At 33.9% G+C, this 11,702-nt stretch overlaps 1 protein-coding gene across 2 annotated transcripts; it reads right to left on the reverse strand.

The window, feature by feature from the left end:
• Positions 1 to 6,303: 6,303 nt before the first annotated feature.
• On the reverse strand, positions 6,304 to 11,267 carry LOC148955796 (actin, cytoplasmic A3a-like). 2 transcript variants are annotated; one of them, XM_089104310.1, is made up of 2 exons: positions 11,258 to 11,267; positions 6,304 to 7,424 (listed from the first exon to the last, which is right to left on the reverse strand). In XM_089104310.1, the coding sequence occupies exons 1-2, from the start codon at positions 11,265 to 11,267 to the stop codon at positions 6,304 to 6,306; spliced, it is 1,131 nt and encodes a 376-aa protein (XP_088960436.1). The 2 variants fall into 2 exon arrangements, with proteins under 2 accessions (XP_088960436.1, XP_088960444.1); XM_089104318.1 differs by lacking the exon at positions 11,258 to 11,267 and having other exon boundaries at positions 6,304 to 7,431.
• Between the last annotated feature and the right edge of the window lie 435 nt (positions 11,268 to 11,702).

Below are 11,702 nucleotides of genomic sequence, written 5' to 3' on the forward strand. Positions count from 1 at the left end.
TTATTTCCAAAAAAATTGCTATCAAAAGCCCACAAAGGGCCGAATTCGGACTTTGGAGTCGACAACAAATAAATCGTTAGACTAAAAATGCATTATAATAAAGATCGAACTCTTCCCTATACTAACTTGCATACGCAACTTCACTATAGTTAAGATTACAGTATTTATATTATACATCATTATAAATTATAATTTACAGTAAAGAACGATCTCTCATCCATAGTAACTGATATATGGTGGTTCCAGGGGTAGTTACTTGAGGTTCGTCTCTTACTATTTCAAAGAAGAAAAAGCCGTAGGCATTTTCCTCTTTGTAATGATATAGTACAATCCGGGATGCAGCGGTAGCTATCAATCCGGGTTGCAGCGGTAGCTAGCAACCTAGTAAGAGACGATCACGTCCAATTTTAAGAAATATAAAAACCCCTAGCTCCTAAAAAAAGAGTCAGATCAAAACAAAAAGTACACCATTAGAACTGCCTTGTCTGAAACCCCTATATAGGAAATTTACTGCCCTTTGGCTTGACTAACAAAGAAAATATATTGGCTTGAAAATCAAGAAAATTTACTTTAACCAAGTTATTCTCCACAAACGGCATATTTCTTTTCTGTCTTTCTCTTCCACAGATAGCTTGGCACTGGAGCATCGCAGAGTTGTTTAATGGCTCATTTTAAAGGAAATCTCTAGATCTAGTGCCATTCGTACTTAATTTTTAAAAAAAAATTAATCATTTTTTACGAAAAACTTAATTTTTTATATACAATATTGATCAAAGACGTCATAGTCGTTGGATGAAAGTCAGTACATAAAGGCTCGATCATCGAATTTAAGCTGAAACTAATTAAAGGACAATTATGCCTCCATATATTCACAGTGATGTATAAGATTTTCCATTACTTTTTCAGTAATTCCAATAAGAGGTGCTATCAATGAAATAATATTATTTTAATATTTTGTGTTCCGACTTCAAGGTAGGAGGCGATGTATATATTTGGTAAACCAGAAAAGCAAGGACCGAATTTCCTATTTATTGTTTGATACAAAAGAAGAAGAAAAAAAAGAAAGAATAATGAGCAATATGTATAGTTCTAGTGAAATGAAGCTTCACAATAATAAATGTGGGATATAAGATGTTTTTTTTTATAATTTAAAATATTATCAACTACTATCTTTGAGCATCTATCCTAAATCAATGTTTGGCCAGAGCTTAACACAGCTGAGTAACTCTCATTGTTGTAAACGCCTGTAATTACAGTTACTTATAGTTAAAAGGGTAGAACAGTCTACGTCTATTCATTTCTTATATTACATTAAGTTAAGGCACATAAAGGAAGAATTGCATTGGGGATTTTGAAAGAAATACACATGCTCCTTTTTTTCATCCAGAATATCTTCCAGAAGGAAATAATCTTACTATACTTGTTTCAAAAGCTATCAAGAATATCTACTTAGTAACTGCTGAAAAATATTACTCTTAAACTCATGGAAGATTGATTTATGAGTCGTTGATACACTGATCCTGAATTCTTCATCAAAAGCCAGAAGCATATCTACAGATGATTTTGACATCAGGAGTACAAAGAACATGCTACTAAATGGGAAGGAAAAACTCTTATACACTTAGATCATGGGAATGATTATAGTAATCTACGTCAAAATATTAGCAAAACTAGTGGATTTTTGACATTTGCGGCGCTTATGGAGATAGAATAAGTTGAAAAAAGAAATTAATAAGACGAAGTAGATCCAAACATTACAATAAAGAACCACCTCTAGCCCATATGCACTGAAATACTGAGTCACTATATGACATATCATGGTTGCAGTGGTATCCGGGTTGCAGCGGTAGCCAGCAACCTAGTAAGAAACAATCACGTCCAATACTAAAAAATATAATCAAACAGTTCGTGGTAACGAACTGCATAGTAAGAGCTACTCGTCTCAATAGTAACCGAAACTCTAAAGAACAGAATTTTAATATCAAAAGATAAATCAAAAGAATTGGCTTCTTATGCTGATTTTAGATATATGTTTCATCAAGTTTCATCATTTATTTTAAATTTGCTAAATTCCTTTTACATATGCCCCCTTGCACTAGTAACTCTTTCTTGTCCCAGTAACTCTTTTTTTAGTTGTAGAAGGAAGCTCATTTTTCCAAAGACAATTATTGATAAAAGAGTAAAAGATTTTAAATCTTCAGCCATTAAACTAAATCATGATTGGTCCTCTTTATTCTTATGATTTTTATGATTGTGTTATGATTTTTTATGTCTTTTGATTTATGTCTTGATTATCTTGTGAGTATGATATATGATTTGTGGTTATATCTATGACTATTAGGATTGTAAAAACTACTTATTTTTGTTCAGTGTATAAGTTTTCTTCTCTTTTCTCTTTTCTCCCCTTCTGTAATCTGTTATTTAGGGGATCAGCGCCCTTTTTTGTTTTGACAGGTTATAAATAAATTGAATTGAATTGAAGGTCCATCAAAAGTTACGAGCCGGAAAATTTGCCTTATTTTCAAAATACATTAAAAGATTATAATAAAGAATGAATAAAAAGCTTTTATAGAATGTCTTACTTTAGAATCGCTAAAGTTATATGTAAACTGCAAAAATATTTATGATATCTGAGCAATAATTTTAATCTTTTCATTCAAACGAACAAAATACTTAATTTAAAAATTTGTTCTATATTTGGTAGGTTATTGGTACTTGATACGAGAAAATTATAATAGGATAATTAAAATAGTAATAAGATGCCTTCTAAGTGAGTTATACGTAATTAAAAAAAAAAACAGTACCACACAAAAACCAGGATCACGAAAAGTATTCAAAATTACAGATTAAAATTCTCTTTGAAAGAGCGGATACTGTTGAAAAGTCGGCTCGAAATGCTCTGGGCAAACTTCATAGTAATATCCAAAAGAAATGTTGTCAAAGCTTCTAAGGTATGGACTGGCAACATTGGATCAGTTTATAGATGCAATGGAAAATATTTGACAACACAGTTAATATACGGAGGCGTACTTCTTAGAAAATTCGTCTATTAATTTTGGAAGGAGTAATTGCAGTTTATGTAGCAGTAATAGATATAGATAGTTGATATACCTATCAACAGCGAAGGAAAAGCAATGTTTTTCAATTATGGCGAAAACGAACCTGTTGGTGTTATTAGTATATGTCTTTGTAAGACTAATGATTAAGAACAAATTCCTAGAACACATCCTCAAGAAAAAAGTATTTCTAACTGTGTTTTAAACAGTTCTTTTAGTTCTACTGAATCTTTGGTAAAAAATACTCTGTGTTGTAGAACAAGCTGTCCTGAAAAGTACAAGACAACTATTGAAAAATGCGCTGAAACTAGATCTGACAAAGATATAATAAAGAACAACCTCTTGCCTATATACTAAATTTTTATAGGCCACTTACGTATAGTATAGTCTAGTACAGTTATATTTAAGGTCAATATATTAAAATTTCCCAATAAAAGATATAATAAAGAACGACCTCTTGCCTATGCTAAATTTTATACGTCACTTAATTATAATATAGGTTAGTAATGTCACAGATAGCTTGGCACTGGAACATCGCAGAGAGTTGTTTAATGGCTCATTTTAAAGAAAATTAATGTGGTTAAAAATTATAATAAAGAACGACTTCTTGCCTATACTAAATTTTATACGCCACTTAATTATAGTATAGGTTTGTAATTCCACAGATAGATTGGCACTGGAACATCGTAGAGAGTTGTTCCTCCGGGTTGCAGCGGTAGCTAGCAACCTAGTAAGAGATTACATTAAAAGAAGATCATTGTAATAACGTACCACTGCATACATTGGACTTAGTTAGTTACATAAAGGATTCACGTGGTTCATTATAATTACATTAAAGGACGAGCTATAGCCCATAGTAACTGGAATACGGGTTGCAATATTAGCTTGCAACCTATCCGGGTTGAGGCGGTAGCTAGCAACATAGTAAGAGATGATCACGCCCCATAGTAAAAAATTAAATAGTTACATTGAAAGACGATCATTGGAATAAAAAAAGTATTGTATGCATTGGAATAAGTAACAGTAGAGTTGTTCAATGGCTCATTTTAAAGGAAATTAATGGGGTTAAAAACCTTTTGTAATTAAACCAAATTATTTTTATTACATTAAGATATTTTAATTATGACCCTTAAGAAATCATCATAAGTAAAAATTTCCCATACGGAAATTGAACTCAAGCCAACTGGGTGAGAGCCATCCCAACCTCTAGACCACATAGGATATATTGAAATATCCGATTAATGAAGTTTATGTTAAAGAACAAATTATAAACCTAGTTAGGTGTCTGATTATTTGAGGATCGTCTCTTACTATTCCAAAGAAGAAAAAGCCGTAGGCTTTTTCCTGTTTGTTATATTTTATATTAAAAGACGATCATTAGAACACCAAACATTGCATATATTTGACTTAGTTAGCTGCATGATTCTTTGAGGTTCGTCTCATAATATTCCAAATAATCCGGGTTGCAGCGGTAGCTAACAACCTAGTAAAAGACGATCACGTCCAATGTTAAGAAATATAAAAACCCATAACTCCTAAAAAAGGAGTCAGATCAAAACAAAAAGTACACCTTTATAACTGCCTTGTCCGAATCCCCTGTATAGGAAACTTTCTGTTCCTTGTCTTGAACAGCAAGGGAAATATAATGGCTTGAAAATCAAGAAAAGTGGCAGCTACTAGAACATTCTGCCTAAACGGCATATTTTTTTCTTTCTTTTTTCTTTTCCAGAGATAGCTTGGCACTGGAACATCGTAGAGAGTTGTTCAATGGCTCATTTTAAAGGAAATTAATTAAGTTAAAATATAATAAAGAACGACCTCTTGCCTATACTAAATTTTATACGCCACTAAATTATAGTACAGGTTAGTAATTCCACAGATAGCTTGGCACTGGAACATCTTATTACAGTAAAGAACGATCTCTCGCCCATAGTAACTGGTATATGGTTACATTAAAACACGATCATTGGAATAACAAATCATTGTATACATACGAGTTAGTTATTTTCTTGATTGTTTGAGGTTCATCTCTTTCTGTTTCAAAGAATCCGGGTTGCAGCGGTAGCTAGCAACCTAGTAAGGGATAATCACGTCCAATGTTAAGAAATATAAAAAGACATTACATGAAAAGACGATCATTGGAATAGCAAACCATTGCATACAATGGACTAAGTTAGCTACTTGATTATTTGAGGTTAGTATCTTACTATTTCAGAGATGAAAAAGCCATAGTTTTTTCTGGTTTGTAATCATATAGCATAGAAAGAACCCCAGTTGTAACTGACGTCATTACATAAAAGCTCGATATAGTTCATTAAGACTGTTCAAACAGTTCTCAAAATAAAAAGTACACCATTAGAACCGCCTTGTCCAAAACCTCTATAAAGGAAACTTACCGCCCTTTGGCTTGAATAGTTAGCAACCTAATTAAAAGACGATCATTCAAAGAACATATCATTGCATTTATTGGACTTAGTTAGCTGCTCGATTCCTTGAAAAAAAATACAGCAAAGAACCACATGCCAATGTTAAATGAAATAATCTATTGACAATATAACTTAAAAAGCGCATCTTTGGAAAGTTGCTTCTATAAGTATGTTATATGAAATCCGGGTTGCAGCTGTAGCTAGCAACCTAGTTAAAGACGACCAAGCCCCATATTAAAAACTAAAGTAACTCATAATTCCCGAAAAGAGATTCAGATCAGAACAAGAAGTACACCGTTAGAACCGCCTTGTCCGAAACAGCCATATAGCAAACTTACCGTCCCTTGGCTTGAATGGGGAGAAAAAAACGGAAAAACAAACCTGCTTTCGATGCGGAATACCTTGGTTCAGCTACTTTTCTTGATTTTTGAACTGATATATTTTCCTTGTTTTTCAAGCCAAGGGGCAGTTAGTTTCTTAAATAGGAGTATTGGAGAATAATATTCTAATAGCGTACTAAGCTTTATGATGTGATTGTAGTTTTAGGAATAATGGGCAATTTTTTTTAACTATGGGCATGGTCGTCTCTTACTAGGTTGCTAGTTACTTGCTGACACCCGGATATTTTGAAAAAAACTGGAAAGCGAGAAAAATCTGTCTTTCCTAGATGACTAAGGAATGGTAACCACTATCTATCTAAGTCAGTCTTATTCCATTGTCTAAGCAAGGTTAAACATAAAATGATGATGGTTTCATCTTTCAACAGAATAAGTTTAACAAAAATCACATTTTTTGCCATGTTTACTATTTGCATAAGCAAGTTAAAAGCATTTTCTGTGAACAATGGATTGTCCAGACTCATCGTATTCCTGCTTAGAAATCCACATCTGTTGAAATGTTGAGAGGGAAGCTAAGATAGATCCACCGATCCATACGGTGTATTTACGCTCAGGAGGGGCAATGACTTTGATCTTCATGGTGGATGGTGCAATGGTAGTAATTTCCTTTTGCATTCTGTCAGCAATCCTAGGGAACATGGTAGAACCACCAGACAAAACGATGCTGCCATAGAGATCCTTTCTTATGTCAACGTCGCATTTCATGATACTTTTGTACGTTGTTTCGTGAATCCCATCAGACTCCATACCGAGAAAAGATGGCTGGAATAAGACTTCTGGGCATCTGAATCTCTCATTACCTATATTGATGACCTGACCATCAGGCAGCTCATAGTTTTGTTCAAGAGATGCTGAGCTGGCGGAAGTTGCCATCTCCTGTTCGAAGTCCAAAGCGACATAGCAAAGGTTTTCTTTGATATCACGAACGATTTCTCTTTCGGCAGTGGTGGTAAAGGAATATCCTCGCTCAGTTAAAATTTTCATCAAATATTCTGTCAAATCTCGACCAGCAAGGTCCAATCTCATGATTGCATGTGGAAGGGCATAACCTTCGTAGATGGGTACAGTATGTGAGACACCATCGCCAGAGTCAAGAACAATACCAGTGGTTCTACCAGATGCGTAGAGGGATAGAACAGCTTGGATGGCAACATACATAGCAGGGGTGTTAAAATTTTCGAACATGATTTCAGTCATTTTTTCTCTGTTGGCTTTTGGGTTAAGAGGAGCCTCTGTGAGTAAAACTGGGTGCTCTTCCGGGGCAACGCGAAGTTCATTGTAGAAGGTATGATGCCAAATCTTTTCCATATCGTCCCAATCTGTGACAATTCCATGCTCTACAGGATACTTAAGTCTCAAAATTCCCCTTTTTGCTTGAGCGTCATCGCCTACATAAGCATCCTGGCTGCCTGAATTAATCATCACTCCCGTATGTTTTGGACGTCCAATCACAGCAGGAAACATAGCTTTTGGGGCATCATCTCCTGAAAATCCTGCTTTACAAATACCTGATCCATTATCAATAACAACTGCAACTAAAGCTTCTGTCATATTTTTTTCAAATGTCTTAGTATTTCTTACTATAATATGACATTACAAGCTTAAGTACCGTATCGAGTTGCAAATTCCTAACAAAAAATAAAACTAATTTTAAAATTTTCAGATATTTTTCTAGTTTGAAATAAAAAATAAAAAGTAGTGCTCGGACACCATAAAAATTTTTGCAGTTTACAAAATAACCTTAATGATTCTGAACTGAAAACTATAATAAAAAATTGAATTTCTTTTCTACAAAAGATACGCACTTTAGAAGTTGAGCCAAATACAGTTTGATTCCAGGAGATAGTTATAACTTTGAAGTAAGAGATGGAATGAAACTTTTGTTGATGAAATTGAACCTACAACAAAACTATTTTAAAAATTTCAGGTATTTCTCTATTTTCCGGGTTGCAGCGGTAGATAGCAACCTAGTAAGAGACGATCACCTCCAATGTTAAGAAATATAAAACCCCCCAACTCCTAAAAAAAGAGTCAGATCAAAACAAAAAGAACACCATTAGAACCGCCTTGTCCGAATCCTCTATAAAGGAAACTTACCGCCCTTTGGCTTGAATAACAAAGAAAATATATTGGCTTGAAAATCAAGAAAATAGACTTTTACCACGTTATTCTCCACAAACGGGATATTTTTTTCTTTCCGCTTTTTTTCCTGCTCAGCTAGGTGGGCACTGGAAAATCATAGAGAATTGTATAATAGCTCATTTTAAAGGCAATTGCAACATCTAGTCACTTTTGTAATTAAAAATAAAATACTTTTTAAAGTAGAATCAATTTTGTCAAAAAAATTGCATTTTTGATGTATTTTCATACTGCAGTCTTTTCAAAGTTACATAAAGGCTCGATCATCGAATTTAAGCTGAAACTAAGTAAAGGACAATTATGCCTCCGTATATTCACAGTGATGTATAAGATTTCCCATTACATCTGTAAACTGCTCCACAGTTGCCAGGTCTATACCTTGGAAGCTTTTCACTAAACATGCAACATTTCTTTTGGATATTACTATGAAGTTTTGCGAAAGCATCTCTAGCTGACTTTTCAACAAAATCTATTCCTTCAGAGATAATTCTAATCTTTAATTTTGAATATTTTTCGTAATCCCGGTAAAACATTCGTAAAATTTTTCTCAATTTACAAAGATCAGCCTGTGCGTTCTTTGCAGCTTGTGTAAACTGCAAAAATATCCATGCTATCCGAGCAATAGTTTGAATATTTCAATTCAAGCTAGAAAAATACCTTAAAATGTTAAAATTAGTTTTATTTTTGGTTCGGTTCTAACTACCCGATGTGGGATTGACTATGTATTTTCAGACCAAAAATTCCATTTTTTAATATATTTTATTTTTCAGTTTAGAATCACTAAAGTTATTATGTAAACTGCAAGCATATTTATGATATCTGAGCAATAATTTTAATCTTTTCATTCAAACCACAGTTTATAGACAGTAAGGTTATCACAGATAATTTCTGGTCTTCGGTCTCGGTGCGAACAAAAAGCTCCTCCCACTTGTTTCTGCCTTAGCGGATTAGTCTGTTATCGTCAATCACTGAGAAATGGTTACCAAGTGCATTATTCGTAATTGCGAAAGCAGAAAAAAAAACTTGGTGAGCCAGCCAAGTGGTTTACAAGCGTCCCATCTCACAGGTATGAATTAATTTATATACAAATTATGACTTAATCTATTATTTACGTGGACTCAACTGATCGGCCTATGTAGGATTTTATAATCCGGGTTGCAGCGGTAGCTAGCAACCTAGTAAGAGACGATCACGTTCAATGTTAAGAAATATAAAAACCCATAGTTCTTAAAAAAAGAGTCAGATCAAAACAAAAAGTACACCATTAGAACCGCCTTGTCCGAAACCCCTGCATAGTAAAATTTCTGTCCCTTGGCTTGAACAGCAAGGGAAATATATTGGCTTGAAAATCAAGAAAAGTGGCAGTTACTACAACATTCTGCCTAAACGGGATATTTTTTTCTTTTTTTCTTTTTTTTTTCTTTTGTATCCAGAGATAGCTTGGCACTGGAACATCGTAGAGGGTTGTTCAATAGCTCATTTTAAAGGAAATTAATTGGGTTAAAAATCTATAGTAACTCAAATAAATTATTTCTAAAAGAGAATAAATTTTTCCACCAAAAACTGCATTTTGATGTCTTTTCACACTGCAGTCTTTCAAACATAATCGTATACCAGCAGTAAGAATTGAACCCAAGCCTCTGAAGAGACTGGTGGCTAACACCAGTGCCTTGGACCACTCGGCCAGGCTGCCTCTCATAAATAAATATATATGTGAATTTGGGTTGCAGCAGTAGCTAGCAACCTAGTAAGAGACGATCAGTCCAATGCTAAGAAATATAAAAACCCAAAACTCCTAAAAATAGAGTCAGATCAAAACAAAAGTACATCATTAGAAATACCTTGTCTGAAACCCTACTAGATAAATAATGAACGTCATCATAGTTTTATATTAGAGTTATGACGTGAATAGAGTGACGTCATAATTAGTATATAAGGAAAGTCAAAACTGAAAATTCTCTCATTCTTGATTAGAATAATGGTTAGATCAAAGCAGGCTATACGCAAGTTGAAGAAAGAGTACTACACAAACAACAGAGATAGTAACTTGAAAAGAAAAAAGCAAAGGTATTCAACCGACCAGGCGTATCGAGAAGTAATAATTGAGAGAGCAAAAGAAAACAGCAAGATGTGTTATCACAATGATGAAGATTATAGACATGCAAAAATTGAGACAGCCAAACAAAAGATCAAGGAACGGTATGGTAATGATGAACATTACAGAGAAGCAAGAATTGTGCAGGCTAAACAAAAGATCAAGGAGCGTTATCACAATGATAAACTTTATAGAGAAGCAACAATTGAGCAGGCTAGACAAAAGAGCAGGGAACGTTATCACAATGATGAAGATTATAGACATGCAAAAATTGAGACAGCCAAACAAAAGATCAAGGAACGGTATGGTAATGATGAACATTACAGAGAAGCAAGAATTGAGCAGGCTAGACAAAAGAGCAGGGAACGGTATGATAATGATGAAGATTACCGAAACAAACATAAGAAAAAAGTTGCTACCAGAATAATGGGTAGATACTGGGGTGACAAAAGCTATAATGAAAAAATTAAATTCTCTGCGAGGTTGTACCGAAGAACGCATAAGGACAAAGGGAAAAATTACATTCAGAAATACAAGAAGATGGCAAAAATGCAGGCTGATCTTCGTAAATTGAGAAACATTTTACGCATGTTTTACCAGGATCACGAAAAGTATTCAAAATTACAGATTAAAATTCTCTTTGAAAGAGCGGATGCTGTTGAAAAGTCGGCTAGAAATTCCTTGGCAAAGCTTCATAGTAATATCCAAAAGAAATGTTGTCAGTTTAATGAAAAGCTTCCAAGGTATGGATTTGCAACTGCGGAACAGTTTACAGATGCAATGGAAAATGTTTGACAACGCAGTGAATATACGGAGGCGTACTTCTTTGAAAATTCGTATATTAATTTTATAATAAAGAACGACCTCTTGCCGATACTAAATTATATAGGCCACTTAACTATAGTATAGGTTAGTATATAATAAAGAACGACTTCCTGCCTATACTACATTTTATACGCCACTTAATTATAGTTTAGGTTAGTAATTCAACAGATAGCTTGGCACTGGAACATCGTAGAGAGTTGTTCAATTGCTCATTTTAAAGAAAATTAATGGGGTTAAAAACTTCTTGTAATTAAAACAAATTATTTTTATTACATTAAGAAATTTTAATTGTGTTCCTAAAGATTTACAGTAAAGAACGATCTCTCATCCATAGTAACTGATAAATGGTGGTTCCAGGGGTAGTTACTTGAGGTTCGTCTCTTACTATTTCAAAGAAGAAAAAGCCGTAGGCTTTTTCCTGTTTGTAATGATATAGCATAAAAGAAAACCCAAGTGGTAACTGATTCACAGTATCCGGGTTGCAGCGATAGCTAGCGTCCGGGCTGCAGCGGTAGCTGGCAACCGAGTAAGAGACGATCACGTCCAATGTTTTATAATAAAGAACGAACATTTTCCTATACTAAATAAGCCTATACTAGTTAACGATATAGTAATGATATGATTTTACTGATACCTAAATTATTAATTAAATAAAATGATCCCAGGTGGCTTTGAACCACCAACCGTTTGGTTAAAGGCCGATCGTGCTTGCCACTTGTACTATGACGTCATTAATTAAAGTTTTAAAATTAACAATATGATA

This window comes from Artemia sp. Qi Xiang Cuo, chromosome 2, assembly GCF_049724085.1.
Source record: "Artemia sp. Qi Xiang Cuo chromosome 2, ASM4972408v1, whole genome shotgun sequence".
Lineage (NCBI taxonomy): Eukaryota > Metazoa > Arthropoda > Branchiopoda > Anostraca > Artemiidae > Artemia > Artemia sp. Qi Xiang Cuo.